General features: G+C 47.1%; 1 protein-coding gene across 2 annotated transcripts in view; it reads left to right on the top strand.

Annotated features, from left to right (window-relative positions):
- Cracr2a (calcium release activated channel regulator 2A) overlaps nt 1-18,567 on the top strand; it is a 109,783-nt gene extending 91,216 nt beyond the window's left edge. For both annotated transcript variants that reach the window (XM_075982682.1, XM_075982681.1), the window contains 5 exons: nt 1,929-2,010; nt 2,091-2,205; nt 9,765-9,866; nt 12,361-12,437; nt 13,738-18,567. In XM_075982682.1, coding sequence (XP_075838797.1) covers nt 1,929-2,010; nt 2,091-2,205; nt 9,765-9,866; nt 12,361-12,437; nt 13,738-13,822 — 461 coding nt within the window. In that variant the 3' untranslated portion in view covers nt 13,823-18,567. The remainder of the gene's footprint in view (nt 1-1,928; nt 2,011-2,090; nt 2,206-9,764; nt 9,867-12,360; nt 12,438-13,737) is intronic.
- Nucleotides 18,568-22,954: the final 4,387 nt, after the last annotated feature.

Here is a 22,954-nt window from a genome sequence, read left to right as displayed (position 1 = left end):
TTCAGGTAGCCTGTGCTCCAGGTAAAGATGCTGGAATGGGGTGTGGAGCCTTGACCGCAGTTTCTCATCTCTCCGTGTGTGTGTGTGTGTGTGTGTGTGTGTGTGTGTGTGTGTGTGTGTGTGTGTGTCTGCATACCCTCATGGGTGTCTTGAGGACACTGAAGGCTGGAGGCCTACATGAAAACAGTGGAAATACAGTGAAAAACATTCTACTCTTTTTCTTACCCAGATGAATCCATTCCTGTCTCTGACCCTGTCTATGAAGCAAAGGGCCTGGGGTGACATTTACCACTTCCTGCTTCTTCCGTAACTGCTGAGTTTCTCCTGCTACTCTCTGTGAAGGCTTGTTCCTTGTTCTGCTCTCTCTCCCTGCAGGGTAAGGACTCTTGGGCCTCTGGGAAAGTGGAAAGGGATGCCTTCGAGTTCTGCAACCAGGAGTCATAAATAATAAGGCTTAAAAAACATCTTTATGCATGTTTGAACATTCTTAGGCTCCCAGGAGAGAAAAAGGCCTATGAAAGGGGTATTCACCCTGTGAGCAGAGGGCCATATGTGTCTTATGCTAGTTGTGAATGTGGCCTAACACCAAAGTGTAAACTTACCTGAAACATTACCTGATTTTTCTCTCTGTGTGTGACTCGATTGTGTAGTCCTCACACAATATACATACATACATGCATACATACATACACACATACATACATAGAGTAAGCTATGCCACACAAACCATAGTCATACCCCATTGAGTTTAATTTGTGGCCTAAGTCAATTATTCATCTTTCAATGTAGCTCAGAGAATCCAGAAGGTTGGAGAATCCTAGAAGACCTTGTGTTGAGATTTTCAGTTCTGAGAACTGCACAGACTACCTGTCACTGACCTGCCCCTGACCCTCTGGGTAGTCCATCCCGGGGAGGGTCAAGGGCCACACAACTGAAGAGACGATCATCAATAGTCTCATGATAACTGAGAGTCCTAGACCCTTCTCAGGAGTGAATGCTGCCTTTTTCCCTTTCTCCTACCTCCTCTTTGTTCTTCTGCTCCCTGCTGACCCCTCCCCTCCTCCTCCTGCTCTTCCTCCACTCATCTTCCTCCTCTCCAAACTCCCCCTTTATACACCTTTGGGTTATCTGATAGGAATATTAAAGTATGCTTCATCCCCTCAGGATGTTTTGAATTTACTAGGAACATTTTGAAAGTGGAGTAAGGAATAAATGTGGTGATGGTCATTATCTCAGTCAGCAAATCTCATTGCATGTTGCTTTTGTACATAGGCCCTGACATGACTTTAGCCAGTATCTGTAGTTGGAGGCTGCTTGTTTGTTCCCAGCTGTTCAGCTCCGAAATAACCACACAGAAACTATATTAATTAAATCACTGCTTGGCCTATTAGCTCTAGCTTCTTAGTGGCCAGCTCTTACAACTTAATTTAACCCATTTCTATTCGTCTGTGTATCACCACGTGGCTGTGGCTTACCAGCAAGATTCTGGATCATCTGTTCCTGGCGGAGGCTACTTGGTGTCTCCTGCTGTCTTTCTCCCAGAATTCAGTTTAGTTTTCCCCACCTACCTCTATTCTGCCCTGCCAGGCTCAAGACATATTCTTTACTCATTAACCAATAAAAACAACACAAACACAGAAGGACCTCCCACACCAAGCATCCTAGAGTAGGTGCATGGTGGTATAGTAAGAAGCCCACAACTGAGATGGTTTCATTGATGCCGTCAAGTTTTTCAGTCTGACACAGGACCGGAAATCAAGTCTCATGGCTCCCTGTGCAGTGCTCAGTGGATCTTCCCACACTGCTCAGTAGCCACTAATCAGGGAAGGTGGGCTGCCCTGGTTCCAGACAGAGAGGCATTGTCTCTGAACTTGGAACCTAGGATTCCCATGACCAAGGCAGCTCTCATGGGCTGGTTCACCTTGCAGGCATCGACTACCGAGTGAAGACGGTCACTGTGGACAACGCACAGGTGGCTCTGCAGCTGTGGGACACTGCTGGGCAGGAGAGGTGAGGTCCTGCACACCCGGGTCCCAGGCCAGGGCTCCCAAGGAAGGTGTGTGTACCTGACACTGGCTCTCCTGTGGTAGGTATCGCTGTGTCACACAGCAGTTCTTCAGAAAGGCCGACGGCGTGGTTGTTATGTACGACCTCACAGCCAAGCAATCCTTCCTGTCAATCCGGCAGTGGCTGAGCAGCGTGGAGGTGAGCAGTCCCCTTCCTGGGAGGTCTTGGGCTTTCCAGACTTCTCGCTGCTCCCCGACTCTCCCTTGTGGCCCTCAGCCTACTCACAACTTTATCCCAGCCCCGCCTGCCCATCCTGGACTCTTCTTCCCATTTGGCTCTGACGTCTGACTTCTCCCACCCTCATCTGCCCCCTTTTCAGCATCTCAGCTGAACCATGCCCTTTCTCAGCTGCCGATCTGCATGTGTCCCATTACCAAGAACATTAGGGGACAAAATATAAGCAGATTTAAAAGTTTCTGAGAGAATAGCTAATACAAATCATTTCTCAAAATTCCTGTACCTAAAACACTTACGGGTGTGAAGAATTAAATTTGAAATGCCATGGGTTGTCTTTTCACTTAATTAATGAAAGTGGCAATGGTATGGGTAGATTCTATTTGAACTTTAAACTATGACAAAATCCTTCCCATCCTATTATCCTCTTCAGCATCATTCTCTTCCTCCCTCCTCTTATCCTCATCATTCTTCTTTTTTTTCTTTCTCCTGTCCTCCCTTCCCCTCGCCTTCTTCCTGATCTATTTTTTTGTTGTTGTTGCTGGCAGTACCAGGAGAAACAATACTGATGATTTGGGGTGTTTTTTTGTTTGTTTGTTTGTTTTACACTTTTTGTCCTTAAAGTCCTGGAATCAGGCTTACATTTCTTGGAAGATGGGGCAGGGCAGGGAAATGTTTAGTGACTGTGGGATTCCCCTCTATATGCTATGAATGTGCTTTATTACCATTGGTTAATAAAGAAGCTGCTTCAGCCTATAGCAGGGAAGAATATAGCCAGGCTGGAAGAGATAAATATGGAGAGTAGGTGGAATCAAAGAGATGCCATGTAGCTGCTGAAAAAGAAAGAGGCCAGAATAGAATCTTACCCGGTAGCCACAGCCTCGTGGTGATACACAGATGAATAGAAATGGGTTAATTTAAAATGTAGTTAGTTAACAAGAAGCCTGAGATAATAGTCCAAACAGTGTTGTAATTAATATAGTTTCTGTGCGATGATTTGGGTCTGGGCGGCTGGGAAACGTAAGAGCGGTCTCTGGCTACATACAGTCTCCTTTCTCTGTAATATCTGCTCAACTTTTTTCCAGTTTTGCACATTGGAGGTCTACATAAAATGCTGTTAGACAACAGGGTTTTCATTTGAAAATAGTCAGTCTAGTACAATTTAGTATAATGCATCGCATCTCAAAGTGAAGAAACTGAGCCTGTAACTTCTACAGATCACTAGACATTCTTCCCCTAGCCTCAGACACACACACACACACACACACACACACACACACACACACACACACACAAGTATGGATCTGAGCTGGGCAGTCCTAATGTCTGGCACTGATGGCAGTGATGGAGGCAAACACAGAACTGTGTTCTCTGCTGTCACAGGGTGTCACTAGTCTCCAGGGCTCCCAGAGATTCTGGGATCTCACTAGAGAGGAAGAGATCAGGCTGAATCTGGTGAACAGGAGGAAATTTTGGGAGATATGAGCTTGGTCCTTCACACAGTCGTGTGCTGAGCGAGCGCCATGTGCCTCTCCTTGGTGGAATGGGGTCTTCAACACCGTGATCAGGTGCTTAGGCAGGTACTTTCCTCACAGGAGCCTTGAGTCACTCATGGGCTTAGACACCAGGCTGAGGTGGTAAATTGTACATTACTAACTTGGGATCTTCTAAGTGTGAGTAATTTGTAGTTTAAATCTTGTCTTTTAAAACAAGTTTGACAGAAGGTGCTGATGAACTCTGAAGGAACTCTGAAGAGGCAGCACCTGAGCATTGGGCTCAACACTGAAGGCCAGGCCCTCCCTAGAGATGAACCAGCCCCGGGCCTGGAAAATAAAAAAAAAAAAAAACAGAAACAAGCAAAAACCAAAACAAATAACCAAATAAAAACCAGCCGTCCCGGTGGTTTTGTTTTTCAGCCTCCATAGTTCCTACCACGAATAAGTGCTTCCCAAACTCCTCCATGTCTGGGAGTCTCCCGAGGGTCTTGTTAAAAGGCAGAGCCAGCCACTCATAGGTGCAGGCATATGACATTTCAAACCTCTAACAGCTTCACAGGAAGGCCAATGCTGCTTTCCCTCTCTCAGAATAGCAAGGCTCTGAGTCTTTTTGAAGCACCTCCACCCCTCACCAGGACTTTTCTAAACACGGGCCATGTGCCCAGCACTCGCTAAACCTGAGAGGCTGGACCAGGGAACCCCCCCCCCCAGTTCCAGGGCTCAGGGTTCAGAAGTGAGAGGAGGAGGCTGTGTCAAATGGTTGACTGCGTGTTGAAGGTGCGGAAAAGAAGCATCATGGATGTAATTATTCCCCCATTCTTGAAAAGCTAAGTCATTCTGCCTTGGCAACCGGCAATCAGAGGTGTCAGGTGATAGATTAAAACTTGACACCTAATTTGATCTGAGGGGAACTGAAAGTAATAAGTGCTTTATATTTGTGGAGAACCTTATTTTTTCAAAGAGCTCAGAGCACTTTGCCAACTCCCTCGCCTGGAAAAGGAGGGCGGCGGGCGGGGGGGGGGGAGCTTTAATAACAGTCTTCAGGGCTTGAAGCTGCGTTATTAACAGAATGGTGGCCAGCTATTCCCAGCCCCCCCCACCTCCGTCCACCTGAAGGCTGGGAAACCAAGCCTTAAACTGTTGTGTTTGCCATGAATGGGGAAGATGTGGTCTTCGAAGAGGTTGTGTGGAGAGGGGACAGATGCACAGGGAGGGAGAGGCAGTTCTTACCCTGTCAGCTCCACCGCTTCCTGGCCCTGAATCATGGAATTCTATGTATGGTGCAGAGCATTGAACTCCTGGGGTCAGGAGGATGGTAGAACAAGAGTGGACACATGAGAGAACCTGAGGGTCCTTCCAGCTTGAAGGGTACTAGAGACCGTCATGTAAGAACATCTGGAGGGTAACTCTGACTCTTATTTCACTGGAAAAATATCTAGAGAAATTGTGTATGAAGAAAAGCTCGCTTGGCCCACAGTTCGGGAGAACCAAGGGCATGGTACCTGAACTGGCTTGCTTCACTCTGCCAGGACCCCCTTAGTTATATGGCATCATGATGGAAGATGGTAGGGAGACAAGAAGTGGAGGGGCCAGGCTTACTCTCTTTATGACAACTCTCTTATAAGAAGTAACCAGGGCCGAGTGGTGGTGCCCCACGTCTTTAATCCCAGCACTCAGGAGGCAGAGGCAGGCAGGTCTCTGTGAGTTTGAGGCCAGCCTGTTCTACAGAGTGAATTCTAGATTGGTTAAGGTTACGTAGAGAAACCCAGTCTTGAAAAACAAAACCAAAAGAACTAACCAGGGACTCACGAGAATTATCACTGCCTTCCAAGGGTGCATGCCTCATGATATGATACCACCTGCTAGGCCGCATTTCTCCCGCCGTCGTCACACTGAGAGCAGAGATGGTATGGGCATCAATCTCACTGAACAGAAGTGTCCTGCGTGACAAGGTGGCTCTGCCGTTCTCTCCTGCATCCCCTCCTAGCTCTCCCTCACCAGGTAGCTCCACATTGCCTACGAGCCATGCTCAGAAGAGGCTTGGGCTTGGCCCAGTCATGGTCCTTAATGACTCAACTGTGAGCCGCAAGTCCTTCATGCCAGCTCTGCATCCCCAGCCCCTCACCTTCTCATCACCTCTAGGAGAACGAATCTGACCATTCCAGTTTTGAGAAGGAAGCAGTTCTGCCTGAAGCATGCCATATTACGACCATGGATAAGCTAGATATCTGAAGATCCCAGGGGACCTGTATCTGACAGAGGTCACAGACTTGGGTACAGCAATGCGGGCTGGTGTGTACCCCAAGTCCAGGCTGCAAATCTCCAAAGCCTGTTGTGCTTATTGAACTTCACGTTCAGCTTTTCTTTCTTAATTATTCAGGTAGCATATTGCAATGCCTCTCCATTAAGGAAGTAGGAAATGATGGGAAGGTGAATCCATATAGAGCAGCATCTCTGAGGTCTGAGCTAAACAAACAACACACACATGTGCTCACATGTGTGTATGTGTGCGCGAGCTCTCTCTCTCTCTCTCTCTCTCTCTCTCTCTCACACACACACACACACACACACACACACACACACACCTCACCTCGGAGAACAAAGAGAGGAAGCGACTTGTCCAAAGGTACCCACAGCTTGTGAGGTACAGTTAGAACATGGCTCTTGGCTCTGCCCCTGCATTCTTCATAGGACCATGCTAAAATCTCCTAAAATGTAGGGGTATTGGTCTCTTCTCCGGGCCTTGTTTCTCCAGTCTCATCTGTAGAGGTTCTGGCCCACTTCCCTCTCCCTTCCTGGTTGCAAGCGAAATCTCAGCCTGTGATCTTTGTCCTCGGTGGCAATGCACAGCAGGGAGCAAAAATAGCAGTTTGATTCCCCCCCCCCCACCATTCCAAGTTGAACTTGAAGTGCTGGCAGTTTAAAATGAACTGTACAAATAAATCTTGTTTTGACTCATAGTCCAGGGGGTGGATAAATATGGAAACCCTCAAGATATAATTTTGCAGTCATTTTTTTCTTAGTATAACGGCGTGCTTTAATGTGCTGAAAAGAAATTTTTTTCTGGCTCCAGAAAATAGCAACATTCTCCAGCTAAGTGCGTTTTCATGCCTCCAGCAAACAGATATTCACACATGCACATTTGGACATGCGCACACACGCTCACACACACACACACACACACACCAGCTCAACCCAGCAGCTGCACACCCAGGGCTGAGTGACAGTCCCCTGCTCCTAGTTGACAGTTCTTGTTCTGTAAAGCTAGAGATAGATGATCTTAAATCTATCTTCCATCACACTCAAACATGGAGAAAGGCAGCTGTGGCAAATCAAAGTTCTAGAGAGATTTCTCTGTTAGAACATTCTGGAACAGGGACGTTTTTCTAGAAGCCTGTTTTAAGGATCAGAGACTAGTGGCTGAGAGAGCAGGACCTGCTAGAGGAACCATCCAGAGAGGAGGTGACAGCTCCCAGTCTCCTGAGCTTTCAAACTGGCCTGTGGTGCATATTCTGGGATTCCAGAGCGTTATCAACAACAGAGGGTAAAAAAGAACTGTTCACCGTAGTCTCCCAGGCTTAGTAGAAGAATACTTTGCACTTTCAAAAGGAGATGTTCAACTGGAGGCAAAGCTCGGTGGGAGAGTGCCAGCCTTGCCTTCTGTTCCCGTCACCAAAATAATGATAATGAGAAATGACGATAAATTAAAATACTTATAAATTTAAGAGGAAAATGTTGCAGCCTCTAATAGGTAATTATGCCTCTTTGTACCAAGTCGTACCAGATAGGCTGGAAACCTTGTTAGAAATAAGGAAGGCATCAACTTCAGGTAGATACTTCAGGAGTCAGGGAGGATCTGAAGACAGACACACAAGCCAAGCGTCCTATCACTCTATGGGTGATGGGGTCAGGATCATGAGGACTGCTACTTGTCACAGTTAGCACACCCTCTGGCCTTGGAGCTGTGCCGTGTTCTCTGTTCTCAGGGCAGCCCACGGAGGGGAAGTGAGCTGTCCAGAGTGCTAGTGCAATGCATGAACAAGCAAAAGACGGGAATGGGATACAGCTGGGAGTGTGGCCTGCTTTTTCTGCTCTTTCTAAACTCTCCCCTTCCTCTGTCTAGGAATAGTTCCCAAAGAAGCGTGTCCTTCTTCCTGAGAGCGACGTTGGTGTTTGCTCTGAAGAAGGTCCATATCAGGCATGAGAGGCAGGCCCCACCCCATCTTACTCAGACATTTGGTGCCCATCATCCCCTTTGCAAGGAAGCTGCAGCCTGACCTATTCTATCTACTAATAAAACCTGGGTTGAATTTCTATGCCAAGAATTTAGGTCTGATGCTCATATTCGCAGAATTTCCATGTCAAGAAATCCCACAAACCTTAGTCATTCTCACACATATGTCTACAAATAGATCTTTCTCATGTGCTCTAAACAGCAAGTCTTTTGGCCCAGTTCCCCAAATCCTCCTCTTTTCTTCCTTTTATGTGAAAAAAAAACCCTCTTTGCATAAGTATTCTGTTGTCTGCGCACTTACAGGACGGATTGGGGCATTCCCGTTAAGTAACCCTCGGCTAACAAGGAACCACATATAGCAGTCCATATATGCTGTTAGCTGGTTTTCTCACTGTAGAGAAGTACTATTTACTTGCCAACTACCCATGCGATTTGATTTATTTTAGTGGGTCAGAAGACGGGAGACATCATTGTGAACATACATCTCTCTCTTCCCAGTGGGTGCCATTTTTAGAGCGTTCTATTTAGTAACGTACCAGGCAGCAGAGTGCTCCCTAGAAATATGAATCTAGACAGCAATTTCAGAGAAGGATGGACCCGTGGACTCAGCGGCCTTCGTCTCTTGTTCTGTGGCTGAATTGTGCCTTTTTGGTCCTCTGAGCCTGATGTCCCTGTTAGCAAATGAGGATTACTTTCTCCCACTGAACTGCAGTAAAAATAAATAAACGTGCAGATTAAGTAAACACGGAGGGTTTAATTTCAGAGGTAATTGCATTTAAACTTTAGACCAGGCGTTCTGATCAGATGCTCTTTAGCCGTTTGCATGAGATGCCGAGGTAAAGCAAGTGAGACTTTTGGCAAAGCTGGAACTCAGTCTTCTAAGCATCTCTTATCCCACAGCCCCTCTATTTAGCAAAACATTTAGCTACAGTGAATAACTATTTGTTACCAAATTATGATTAAAAGCTCCTAATTAAGTATTTCAAAAAATAAAACAACAACCTTCTTAAACGTAAACATTACTGTATTTACTCATTATATAACTGTGTGTCCCAGGCCCATTGTTCCACCTCTGGGGACACACATGTAGCACCCCCTTTTTGCCCATAGGCAGGATATGGCTGAGATGTCACAGCCACTACAAGAACAAACATAATTGTCACCTTGTGTGAAGTCATCTCTTCTGAACAGAGAAGTGTGGCTATGGCACAAAGCTCTTCCCTAAGTCAGGAGTGTGAGTCCTTAGTGCCCGCCCCCAGCTAAGCTAACAGCAGCCACTTACGGAGGGAACTCTTTGGTTCAGTACGATGATTCAGATTTGAGTGTCCCCTCAGGGAGCTCATGTGTCACAGAGGTTCAAGATGCCACCTCTCCTCAAAGCAACCATAGACCAGCTCCAATCTACAGTAACTAATTTCCTAGGTTTGTTCTACTTTGTTAGCCTGGGTCTGGTGACTTAGCAAAGCTCTGTAAGTCAGAATTCACCATCCCTTGGTGTCCATGCCCCCTCTCTCATCCTGCTATTTCCTCTTCATTACAAGTGGAAAGTTGGTGTGTTTAATACAAGAGCCAGAGGTTGGTGAAAAGAGAGAGATCGTTGCATGGATGTGGAGTGGGGAGGAGGGGAGAGACAGGTCCTAGCACTTGGCAGAATCATGGCAAATGGCCTCGAATCTCACTCTTCCGTGCTGGGCTCTCCTATGAGTCTGGATTCTTCCAGGCAGCCCTGTGAACCTGCTGTCTGGCATCATCCAGGGAGATTTCTCTCAGTGAAAGGATGATCTGTTCTGCAGGAAGCTGTGGGAGACCGGATTCCTGTTCTGCTGCTGGGCAATAAACTTGACAATGAGAAGGAGCGGGAAGTCCCCCGAGGCCTGGGAGAACAACTTGCCAAGGTAAAAAGTCCATATTTTCCTCTTTCTGAATAGGACAGAGGCCTTCCCGGTATTCATGAATAAGCTCAGGAGCCCTGGTAGGAACTTCTGGAAGCCCTGTTGAAGGGAAACAATTGAACATCTTGGCATCTTGGGAATGACTCGGGTCCTATACGTGTACAGCTGTAAAGAGAGGTGAGGTTCGTAAGATGGAGCTGCATGAGGGACACTGGGTAACAGAGTTGCCCTAACCCCTTTTATGTGTAACATGGAATTACAAGGTCTAAGAAAACGGGAGACTGTCCCCTCTAATCTTGGTCGGGTGCTGAAATACCACCATCTGCATCTCCACTTGATCGCCCGAGACAATGAAAACCTCACCATCCCCCGAGCAGCAGTGTGGACCACTTTGCTGTGGAATATTTTTGATATAAGATCTCAAAAGTGAGATCTGAAAAACTCAAGGAGGAGGCTGGAAAAGTCTGAAAAGTATCAAAAAATAAGTAGCGGCCTTTGGGACCAGCAGGGCCCAGGGGAAAATGGGGGAGCAGAAAGGCTCCCCCTGTGTTCCTTTCTTGCCTCTGGTTTCATGGAACTGTGTACCCAGAAGAAGGCACAGTGCCCAGTGATTTTAAGTTCTTAAATTGTTTACTCAAAACAGGACTTAAGCTCAGAGCCCAAAATGAGCACAGATGGTAAGGATCAAAGGAGAGGATGCTGACGGGTCTGACCGGTGTCTGAGCAGGGTCACTGGGCACGGCCACGGTCCTGACATTCAAAGGATTTGACGATAGGCAGGCTTTTCGGTTTTGTTCCTTTGTTTGTCTTGTTTTTGCATCCCATCTAGCAGGATATCTAACTGGAACTGGCATGAGGCTCTTTATAAACCTTATCTCACTTATGGTGAATATCCAAATGTCTCATTAGAGAAATATTAATATATTTGATTACAACGATCTGTCCCAGACCCACTGAGGGTATTATGTAATGTGTAGTATATATTTATTACCTTTCCGAAATAAGAAACTTTGGAATTTCAAATACATCTAGATAAAAATACTTCATCTGAAGAATACAAACCTGAATTATTATTATTATCATCCCATTTTCTTTTTTGTTCTCTCTTTTTTCATTTTTGATTCTATTTTTGTATTGAGGCAAGGTTTACTATATCCAAGGACAACCTTAAACTCTGATCTTTCTGCTTTTGCCTTCAAGTGCCAGGATTACAGATGTGTGCCAACATGTTCTTTTTATGCAGTGCTGGGGATCACACACACATGCGTGTGCGCACACACTCACACATATTTAATTTTCAATTGGTAAAAAATAAATAAACATGCGGACAGGAGCTGAATGATTCATTCCAAGTGTAGTAGTGTAGGGTAACAGTTGAAGATGAAAGGCAAGCCATGTGTTCTGGGTCTAGGTTCTGGACTTTTCTGTTTGCACCTCCATCCTTGATGTGGCTCCTCTTATAGCCTTCTCCAGAGTCAGTGTTGGGCAGAAAGTAGACAGGAAGATACAGAACATGTGGGGCACAAGGCAGAGACTGGAGCAGGGTCTCTGAGTGTGGACGAAAAGATCTGAATTGGAAGCCACTGTATTCAAAACCCCCTGAGCTAGTCTTCAGAGTGTCTCAGCCACCACCGACACCACCCTCCAAAGGCAGAGCATCCAAACCAGAGCTCGGTTCCTTTAGCATTGTTGATATGAAGTAAGTAACCTATTACCTATTAATGGAAGTGACCAATGGACATGGGGTCCTTGGCCCAGAGCCCCCAGATACACAGCACCACCTCTGCCTAACGAGTGATGGACAGTTACCCATATACCGATGCTCACAGCCTGGGCAGCCAGAGTACAAGCTTACTGGAGCCCCATGACCTCTGCCCAAGTCTACAGAAGAGCAATGTTTTATAGCAGCAGTTTTAGGGGAGCCCTTCTGCTCATTAAATGCCTAACTTGAGCAGACCTGCCGCACTGCCTCTCTAGACTCGGTTTCCCTGCCTGAAAAATGGTAGCAGCGTTGTCCAACTTTGGCCTTTCTACCTGCTTCGAAGGCTGATGTGAGCCTGAAACAAGCAAGTCCAGTCTTGACCGAGCTTCAAGAAAGTGTAAGCACAGGCCGGCACTAGGTTGTTATCATAGGATTGCTATAATTTTTTTCTTTTATTTTTGGATTTTCGAGACAGGGTTTCTCTGCAGCTTTTGGTTCCTGTCTTGGATCTAGCTCTTGTAGACCAGGCTGGCCTCGAACTCACAGAGATCCGCCTCCCTCTGCCTCCCCAGTGCTGGGATTAAAGGCACATGCCACCACTGCCCGGCAAGGATTGCTATGTTGTTATTGTTTGCCGATAGCTCCACACAGAACCAGCATTCATCAGGGGCGTTAGAGAAAGAAACCAAGCGGGACAGAGGAGGAGGCAAGGCTGTAGTCACAGCTCCTTGGCTTCCTTTGGTCCCCACACTCTTCCAATTCCTTCCACATGCCCCTTCTGCTCTGTGATTCCAGGATAACAGTTTAATCTTCTATGAATGCAGCGCCTATTCCGGTCACAACACCAAAGAGTCCCTGCTCCACCTGGCCAGGTAGGAAAAGCACCCAGCCAGTGAAACACTGCTGAGCCCAGCTGCAGTCAGGCTGGATGGTGCCTGCTGCCCTCCCTAGTTCCCGGTCAGGCTGGATCTGAGCCCTTTTTCCTGTCTTCTGAGCCCCTGAGTGCAGGCACAACTAGGATTTTAATGGGAGATCTTTGGGGTCAAAATCAGCCTTCTGAAATAATAGTGGAGGGAAGAAAAGCACCCCTGCCTGTCACCTCTACTGCAGTCCCCCTCAGTTGCAAAGGCTGCCCTTTGCCCAGAAAATGCACCTCCAAAGCATCCCATCAGAAGTCTGCCTTAGCAGCAGCTGACATCGCAATGGGATCAGTTGAGAGCCTGCTTGGGAACCTGTGGAGTTCACAGTGTGGACTCTTGGGTTGGAGAGTGCGGAACCAGAGAGAGATAGGCTGTGTAAAAGTGAAGCAAGCAGGGCACCCTCCTGAAGGCAGGAACAGTACTGAAAGGGCTAGCCATGTAGAGAGTCTCCAAGAGCCTGTCTACACCAAAAACGAGGCAAACCAAACCACCCCGGGGCCTTTTCAGTACCCAAGCTTCGGTCCATCCTTCCAGCCAATAAGCACTGAGCGCTACCCGTGTTACACTCAGCACTCCTGCTGGGGCATCCGAAAATACCTGACTTTGAGTAATTAAGACTCAAGAACAAGTCTACTATGTGTTAGAGCGGCGAAGGGTTGTGACGTACACTGAGGGGAAAGTTCTCGACCTTTCTCTGCCATCACTCACTGCCTACATTGGGAATGTAAGACAATAAGGCACACCCTCCCTGCCTACTAACAGGTAGGTGCGAGTGCCTGGGGCGCACAGAGGAAGACCCTTCCTGGCATTGTCACCTCGCACCTCCTGTGTTTAACCTGGAGCCCTGGGCACAGGTGCCATCCTGCAGAGTTGACAACCAGTCATGAACGTCTGCTGAGCTTCAGATGTGTAATTTGTTATTGTGGTGGCTGCAGAGTCCCCAGGATAAAGGCACAGTCTTGGTCCTTAAGCAAACGCATATGACCCTGAGCGATGGAGTCACACAGAGAGGGATCAGCGTGCTGTCAGGGACAGGGGTTCAGGAAGATGATCAGGGGTGGCTTCCCGGTGGAGGTGCCGTGATGAGTCCATGGTGACTGAGCTCTGTCCTCACAATTATGGTCATGCTTCCATGTAGACTTTAAACACTGGTGCTCAGGTGAGGGCTGCTGGTCCGCAGTGCCAGCCCCCAGCCTGGCAGTTTCTGCGGCTGACACTATCTCTTCCTCTCCCCCATCCCCACACTGCCCAGGTTACTCAAGGAGCAAGAGGACACAGTGAGGAAGGACACCATTCAGGTTGGCCCCCCAGCCAAGAAGAAATCCTGTTGTGTCTGACAAGAGGCCTCCGCGGCCATCCTAACCGCGCCTGGGGTCACCTTCAGCCGACAGGAGGTCTCTGCAGCCATCCTAACCGCACCCAGGGCCACCTTCAGCTGACAGGAGGCCTCCGCGACCATCCTCACCGCAACCGGGGTCACCTTCAGCTGACAGGAGGCCCTCCGCGGCCATCCTCACCGTGCCCAGGGTGACCTTCAGCCAGCAATCCTCTACAGGCCAAGGTCACATGGCTACCTGAACCAGCACTTGGTCTCCTATGTAGCAATACCTGGCAAGGCCCGCCCTGCCTTGTCCTTGTTGGTGATTTGCCTCCCCTAATGGGAGGAAGCGCCTGCAGCCAAAAGGCTGTTTTTTTCTCTATCTTAAAGATACCTTCTACACCCCAATACCTACTCCTTCGCCACCCCCAAGGTGCTTTCGTGAAGGAAAGGAGCAGATGGGATTTTCAAGAAAAGTCACCATGTGCCTTCGACACCTCCCTTCTCCTCGCTGCATGCCCTTAGGAGGCGCTGCACTGCGGTTGCCATGGCAACTGTGCAGGGGCAACGTGATGTTTCTTGAAGGCCAAAGAGGTGCCATTTGGGTGATCCTGAGGTAGACTGCCTTTGCTTTGACCCCTGTTCTCCAGAAAGCAGAGAGCTGCTGTGGACACGCACATCATGGACCTCGAGACACTCGAGGGTCTGCTCCAGTTCCCGGGGCTCTTTCTCTGCTTCTTCCGGAGTTCCCGAACCACAGGCTTCACAGCCTCTCCCAGCAGCCACTGCACCCTCTGGATCTGTGCTGTGGTCTCTGCAATGTGCTCCCTGAAGAGCCTCAACCCTGACCCCAGGGCGAACGGCAGTGACAACTCGACACCTGGAGTCACACAGCAGGCGTATTCCTATGCCTCCCTTGGCAAAGAAACCAAAAGAGGAAGGCGTCTATGGTCAAAGATGGTGGCCGTTTCTGGAGGGTCTGAATAAGATATGTGTCACTGTGTAGAAGGCATTTCCTCCAAATACCTCTTCGGGAAATCACATTTGGTTATTGACAGGGTAGATTGACAGGCAGGTATGGCGGGGGATGGGGACCCACTAGGTCCATAATTATCGGCTTCATTTTATTTCATTTTCCTTTATTCTAGGAGGTTGTATTCTTTTTTAAAATGTAGCTGTGGTGTTGACATTTGCTAGTGCTTAAGAAGTGAGCTGCTTGTAGCTGCTGGCTTCAGCAGAGGGGCCTGACTTCAGGGTCCGTTCCCTGCTGGTGGTCAGCGCTGTCTGGCTGTCTGGATGGCCTGTTGCTGCTCAGCGCTGACTGTCTGGACGGTTGAAGGTACGTCTTTGTGCTGGATGGAAGACAGGATAAAAAGATCACAAAGGTCCCTATTTACAAGTGATTGACATTCCAAGTCAATAGCTGGAGAGCCAGGCACCAGCTCTAGGAAAGGCGGGAGGCCCAACAAGCGATACTCACTAAGGGGACAGAATATTAGGGGCAACCCACACAGCCAAATAAACAAGGAGCAACAGTGAGCTAGAGTTCCTAGGCACATTTTACAGCCTCTTCCCCAGGGCCACTAAGGAACGAGAGCCCCCATAGTTATCGGGCACATGCCCGCCTTCATTTCTCAGGGATTTTCTAATCCCGCATGTGCAAGAAACAGAGAGCAGTGGAGGATGCTTAGCAATCCTCTACCTAAGCATCACCCCTGAGTGCCTTGAGGAGGCCCAGCTCCCGCAGCAGACCCCTGCCCCATCAGTTAAAGACACGATGGCTTATTCGATGCTGGGGGCGTGCTACTCAGATACATAGGGTGCCTTGTGATGGCTCTGTGACACAGTCATTGTCCTTCACGGGCTGGCCTCAGACCTCAGTTTCAGACTGGAGACAATGCCCAAGAAGCTCCGCTCCCTAGCAGAAGTGCGTTGGTGGTAGTTACGCTCGTGGGTTGGAGCATGCAGAAGGGGTATGGGAGCCAGTCAGAGGGAGTGCTCACTCTGCGTGTGTGGAGGATGGGTACAAGGTAGGATGGCCATGGGGAGCGTGGCTGGCTCCTTTGCTTCTGACCAGAGACAGAACTGGAATTCACTAAGCGAAAGGGCTGTACGTCTTAATGCCCAGCACAATGTCCCTACTAGAGCTACCATTCCTGTTTAAAAACCAAGTGCCTTGAAGGATTTGGAGGTCCTGGAGGAACCCTGGTGCCAAGCCTTTGGACACGTGGCAAATTCCGTGATTATCCAGAGGTCCAGGAGTGGGTAGAAACAGAGGAAGGAGGCCTAGGTTGCCCTCTCCCTTTTTTAGCCCCACTATAAAGGAAAGAAGAATGTGAGCTTCCGTGGGGCTCTGAGAAGTCCCTTGTCCCCAGCTCTCTGCTTCTCCTCCTCCCATTCTTTTTAAGATACTGTGTGGTTCTGAGCCACCCTTAGGAGCTGTCACCCTGGCCAGAGGCTGGCAGAGCATTCAGAAGAACCTTCCAGTGCCATCCCATCTGTACCCCTGTTGACTGACCAGCTTTCCTGCTCATCTGTCATAGAGCAAAAGTTTCAATGTCTTCCTCCCATGGAGCTTGAGTTACAGAGACAATGGCCAGGAAGGACTCAGCCCTGTCCCCAGTACTTCACAGGTGCTGGTTCCTAGGGCCTGTTTTCATGGGTCGCACAGAGTCACTGCCCAGCCCACTTTCCAGACCTCTGCCCTGAAAAGACACGCTTACCAGCCCAACTCATCTGAACATCTCACTTCCCTACATCCTTCTCACCCATAGCTGACCTGTGCTGTTTTCTGTCTGCTGCCACCCACAACCTTAGGCTGACAAGTCAGGAAGGCCAGCACCAAACTAATGTCCCAAGTGTTTCGTTCCTGCTTAGGGGTTGATTCTCTCAGCGTCTTTGGGGTACTTCATGTTACCCTGCGAACATGCGGTTTCGTCCTTCTCACCCTTTGTACTTTCTGTCCTGTTCTTCACCTAATTCTGGACTCCCCACTCTCCTCAGAAGCCCGCTCTAGCCAGACCTGTGAACTTTGCCAAACAGCCCTACTCTGTGTCTGCAGTGAACAGTGATCTGAAAGGGCTTCATCTAGTTTCAACTAAGGTGCTAACAAGCGATGGCCCCAGGGCTGCCACTCGGCTTTAACAGGGAGCTCTAAGAAAGGTTGTGTGTCAGGTCAAAGGACCAGTCTCTGGTCGCAACATCTTAATCCCTAAGGGTTTATAGGGATCAAATATTTGAGACCATACTGCCTTTCCCTCCGGCCCTCTCAGAGATCTGTTTGCTTCATGCATTGTGAGCTCCGCTGCTAGGTTCAAATATATTCAAGCAATAGCATCTTCAGTATATAGTAGCATCCTCTGTGTTCACTAACAAACTTTTGTCTTAAAGTCAGGTTGTGGTCCCTCTTTTATTTTCTGTTTACATGGTATAGTTTTTTGCCTTCCAACCTGGGTATCTTTAGAGAGTCTCTTATAAATGCAAGATAGTTGGCTCATGGTTTAAAAAAAAATCCATTTCCAGTATCTTTTAATGGGAAATTTTAGTTTGTTTTCCATTTAATCTGATTAATAAGAAAGGTTATGTCTGCCACTCTGCCATTTCCTTTCTATATATAATATATATTTTAGTCCTTTGTTTTTCCATCACCACCTTTTTTTCTATTAAATAGATATTTGCTGGTTCATTATTTAATTATCTTATCTGCTTTCTATTTTTAAACGATATCTTCTTGGTACTTACAGTAAGGGTTACAATAAACATTTCAATTTGTAACTATATGTTTAGATGAATAACAACTTAATTTTTTTAATTTAGGGCTTTACTTTTTATTTCACCCGACTGCTAACTGACTTAAGATAGCAACATAAATGAACAACAAAATATTAATTATCTGTTTTTAATGCTGAATTCATTATGAATACTAAGTAAATCCTAAAGTGTGATTTTTGAAAAATGTAGCTTTGAGATGCTACAAGTATCAGAAAATTATGAATCCCCATCTTGAGTATTAGTTAAATAACAACTTATTTTTAATAAGACACAAAATTCTGATTCTGTGTCGTTCTATTCTCCTTTATGTTGATATATTATCAATAATTATCTTTATACCAGTGAGCCTGTCATGTAGATTTACAGTTATTGCTTCATGCATTCATCCTTTAGTTTGTCCTTTAAAAGGAGTTATGAGTGGTCAAGGTGCAGAGAATAAATGTCAACGGAATGCTCATCTATAAATGGGATGTTTATATCTCAGTAACCCCAAAACTCAGGGACCATCACAGAAGAAAGGACGATATGACCTCTCTTTGGTTGGGGCAGGCCAGGCCAAAAAGGCATCTTCTGAGTGTCTGACAGGACCTCTTCACACATGAACTCATCGTACCTGTGGTTGCCTGAACAATTTCAAGCCAGTCAACATCCCAGCATCGGGTGGGGGATGCTCATGAACCTCTCCCCTCAGACAAGGAGCTGCTGATGGCTTCTGGGGAGGGATAATCAGTTTTCTTTAAGGGTGTAGCCCCTGGGGAATCAACCATGCTCCAGTGGATGGCCTAACACTTAGGAATATATGGACAGTACTATTTAGATTCAGTGGGGTATTAAAAACTCACAAAAAGAACAAAAAATTGGGAGAGAATATTGAGAATGAGGAGTTGGGTTTGGGAGAAATTGGGGGAGAGATGGGGTGAATATGATCAAAATATATGTACATATGAAATTAGCAAAGAACTAATAAACATATTTATTTTAATGGTGTCATAAGTAAAAGATACATTTATGTTGTCTTTTATATTTAACTGTATAATTTTACCAGTGTGATTATTGCTTCATGTTTTTCATACACCTGACTCTCTCTGTTTGCCTGAAGGATTCCCTTTGAGCTTCTCAGGATCTACCTACCAGAGCAAAACTCGTTCAGTTTCTATTTATCTGGAAATGTATTAGTTTAGTCTATTTGGGGATATAGTTTGGCAAGATAGAAAATTTTTAGTTAGCTTTCTTTTTCAATACCATGTCTATGCTACTCCACTGTGCCTGGCACCCATAGTTCCTGGTATGAAATTAGCTCAGCCCCACTGAGGATCCCTTGTATGAGATGTTGCTTTTCTCTTTGTGCTTTCAAAGTTCTTTGTCTTTCGTGGATGGATTTTGATGTCTGACTATGGGTCTCTTTCCATACATTCTACTTAGATGCTGTTGAGCTTCTTGGATGGTTGACTAGGTTGATAGCTTTCATAAATTTGGGAAGGTTTCTGCCGTTATTTCTTCTCATCCCTTCTCCTCTGCTTCCAGAATTCTCGCTATGCATAGCTGGTATTATTAATAGTCCCCTGGGTCTTTACAGTTCCGTTTGTTCCTCTCCATCCCATTTCCTCGGTGTTCCTCACTACGGAGAACCTCAATTGGCCTGCCTTCAATGTCACCGATTCTTTCCTCTGCCTGATCGAATTCAGGTTTTATGTAAACTTTTATGATCACTATTGTACTTTGTAGCTCCAGAATGTCCATGTTTTTCATTGTTAAGATTGATTTCCTTTACTTGGTAAAATATGACTCGCCCCTTTCCCTAGCTCCTCAGGGATGGCTTCCCCCAGGTAATGTGGGCACATTTAAAATGGCTTGCATTTAGGGTGGCAAGATGACTGAGTGGGTAAAAGCACCTGCCACAAAAGCCTGATGACCGACAGGGAAGGTTGAACCCAGGAACCCTTGGTGGAAGGAGAGAACTGGATTCTAGAAGCTATTTTCTGGCCTCCATATGCATGTGTGGCAATTGTGCACTCTGGTTATACATACACATACGTGCGTGGACACACAAACACACAAACACACACACACACACACACACACACAGAGAGAGAGAGAGAGAGAGAGAGAGAGAGAGAGAGAGAGAAAGAGAGAGTGCTGATGATAATAATACACAAATAACTTTTTAAATAGCTTAGATTTTAAGTCTCACATCTGTGTGCAAATCAAGTCCCTCCTTCCTTTTTCACAGTGTGTATAATACAGCAGGAATCTGGGTTCCCTGTCCACTCCACCTCAGGGCTTCTCCCCAGTCTCTCCTCTCTTGTGAATTGAACAAGGGAAGAATGCATTTCGATCAGTAAAACTCTGTCCTCCAACTGAGCTCCAGGAAGCCCTTGGTGAAATGAGCTCCCCCCGGGAGGGTTCAGGCCCTTAGGTAGGTGAGGGGATGCTGGTGTCCTCGGCTAGATCTCCATGTTCTTACTCCCTGCATTAGAGACTATACAAAGCTCTGCTAACAGAGGACAATGGAGGGAAGGTAGAAAAATCACATCTGGAGTTTGGAAACTAAAAGGCAGTTTTACTGCAGAATATTGAAAGCAGAGCCCACATGCTTGGTGAGTCTAATTCCTAAGTGGCTGCTGGTTGGAATCAAAGCCCCAATTTGACTTCCAGGTCTGGTCCTGACCTTGGCCCTGGCCCTGGGAGCATGGCACCTCTCCTCTCTCCATGTTCAGTCAGGATCCATAGGACATGACTCTATTGATTAACCCTACCCTCTTTGTGTATGGATAAGAGGATGCCCGAGCCATCTGAATCTCCAGCACCCTCCCTAGCTACCTCTGGTGGGGTTTCTGTCAGTGGACATATTCATTACCAGGAGCAACCACGCTGAAGAACCTTCCACATGATTCAGTGGGGCCAATTTAATCAAAGTGTCCTACTTAGGAGAACATTGCTGGGAATGTTGGGATTTGGGGAAACCATATGGTGCTTGGCAGAGGACCTGAAATGGATGTGGAAGCTGAGGCACACAGGTGAGGGGGTGCCATTCATCATCCTGGCTGAAACAGGTCCAATAAGTGACCCTTGTTCCTAGCTGGGACTTCATCAAGGCTATGGCTCAGATCCAGAGGGGACTTGTCATAGTACCAGGAAGCTCCTCTCCCTACAAATGAGGACTCTGAGGACCAGTGAGGCCTGTGCCGTCATGATGAATTATGACTGGCTCCATCTGACCTATAAAAAGTACAACCCATAAAAACCCTGCACTCCTAAGCAAAAATACCCAGAGAACACAGACAAGGGGAATGGGGTTGCTACCTTTAATGCGGAAACCAGAACTGAAATAGAGGTGTAAGACACGAAATGCTATGGGCTCCATTGGGGATTTTGGAAATGTGGCTATGCAAATGTGCACTAGGCCAAGGGTGGTTCAATGCAGCAAGCATGGGCTCTCCCAGCCCCTCTGAATAATGCTAGTCAAATAGCTAACCAGTGTGTATAATGCTCATTCACACACTGACCGCAGAGCTCCAGGGAATGGCAGGCATGGGACTGAGATCCCAAGGGAGGACCACTTATCTTTCCATCTCCAGTTTGGTTTACATCAGTTCTTGAGAGCAAAGCATCATTTCTTCAGAGTACGCCCCATCCCTGGAGGAGGTGCTGTATTGGAGGCCCAGGTCCTACAGGCTGGGCAACTCGGTCTAGGCAGACTCAGCTGGTTCAAATGAGGTACTCCTTCTGGCTTTAAGACAACATGCTGGGGAACATTGCAGCTGCTGCGAGTCGATTGCCTTTCAGATCGTGTGAGGCCCATCAGAGTGTTCCATCTCGTCCCCCGCAGCCACCCCAGCTGCTAGTGGCAATCCATTACCCCTGGGCAGCCCAACAGCTCAATCGACTTGGGCTCAATGCCCTGTGCATAGCAGATGCTTCCCTGCCCAGGTCTTCTTCAACCTGGTTTAAACCAGCCCTCCCTACCCCCACTGTACCCATCTCAGAAAGCTTTCTCTCGCCTTCAAAGGCCTGCTCGGAATAAGGTCCTACATGCATGCTCTGTGGTCTTGAACAACTGGCATGGCTCTGAGGCCACCTACACATCTGTAATGTAACACCCTGTCACCCATTGTGGGCAAGGAAGAAAGATAAATGAAAACTCATGGGGAAAGTCCAGTCAACTGAATGGCTCCAAGGAGGTCATAGTTATTGCATTATCTCCCAGGAAAGGGACCGGGGCATGGTAGGATAGAGGCTGGGGAAAACGTACTTCTGGATAACCAAGAGAAGCAGAGGTTACAGGTAAAAATGTCTCCCATTGCCTCTTGAAGAACTAACTAAATATTGTTTCTTCAAGCTCTGAACTTTTATCTAGGCACACCATGTTTTTTTATGCTGTGCTTTGAAGCTGTGCAGGCCTGGCATCATCAATTGCAAGGTGTTCCGGGAAGAATTCTGGCCTCCTTCAGTTCTGTATTTACCAGGGTGTGGTAAAGAATTGATGTAGGATATATGGACCAGAAAATACTGGAGACAGCGTGCTCCAAAATGACCCACCTTTATACACATGCCTTAGAGAACACTTTAACACTGGGGTAATGAGAAAGTTCTAGAAACGGAGAATGGGAACAGCTCTATATGAGAATGTAAATGTACTTAAAGGTACTAACTTACATATTTTAAGTAGCTTAAACTAAATTCTGTGCCTATTTTAATTAAGAATAAAAACATTTTTGGGAACAATTGTGTATACATCAAGAAAGGATTGATTTTTTTCCCATTTGAAAGTGAAGCTCGAGGGTGCTTCTAGTTGGTTTTGGGATACGTGAGGAGTTGAGGGAGTCTAGAGGAAAACAAGCAGACTTCCTGCCCTCAGAGTTCCAAGACACATGAGAGGAAGAAACCCCTAAAACCCCATAAGGGACATGCCATGATCATGCCACTATAGCACCCACAGTCTTCCCACCCTGGGGACCTCTTCCAAGCCCTTGGCTCTCTACTCCTTCCTGAAGCCTGCAGAGGAAGAACCTCAGGGCTCTTGGTATGCATGTTATCCATGCCCAAGCTTCTGTTTGTGTATTTGCCTCCACCATTGAGGGACCCCTGTGTGCCAACAGGACTATCGAGAGGCCCCAGAGTGGATACAAGAGAGTGTATTGGGAGACAACATCAACAGCCAACAACTCTTGCTGCTCCTGGAATTGTACTGCCTTGACCACAGCAGAAATGATTCAAAAGCACCCAGGAACATGTGAGCTCTAAAGAGATTCACCCTGAAACCATTACTGACGAAGAAAAGCTGGAGAGGGAAAGGGAAGCTCATATTCCAGGGGCACAGGCAGACACTGGCATTAAATTTGCTCTGAGCAGCTCCAGAGGTTGGGTTAGAGCCAGGAAA

Source organism: Microtus pennsylvanicus, chromosome 8, assembly GCF_037038515.1.
Source record: "Microtus pennsylvanicus isolate mMicPen1 chromosome 8, mMicPen1.hap1, whole genome shotgun sequence".
Classification (NCBI taxonomy): domain Eukaryota; kingdom Metazoa; phylum Chordata; class Mammalia; order Rodentia; family Cricetidae; genus Microtus; species Microtus pennsylvanicus.
This window is presented reverse-complemented; position numbering and strand designations above follow the sequence as displayed.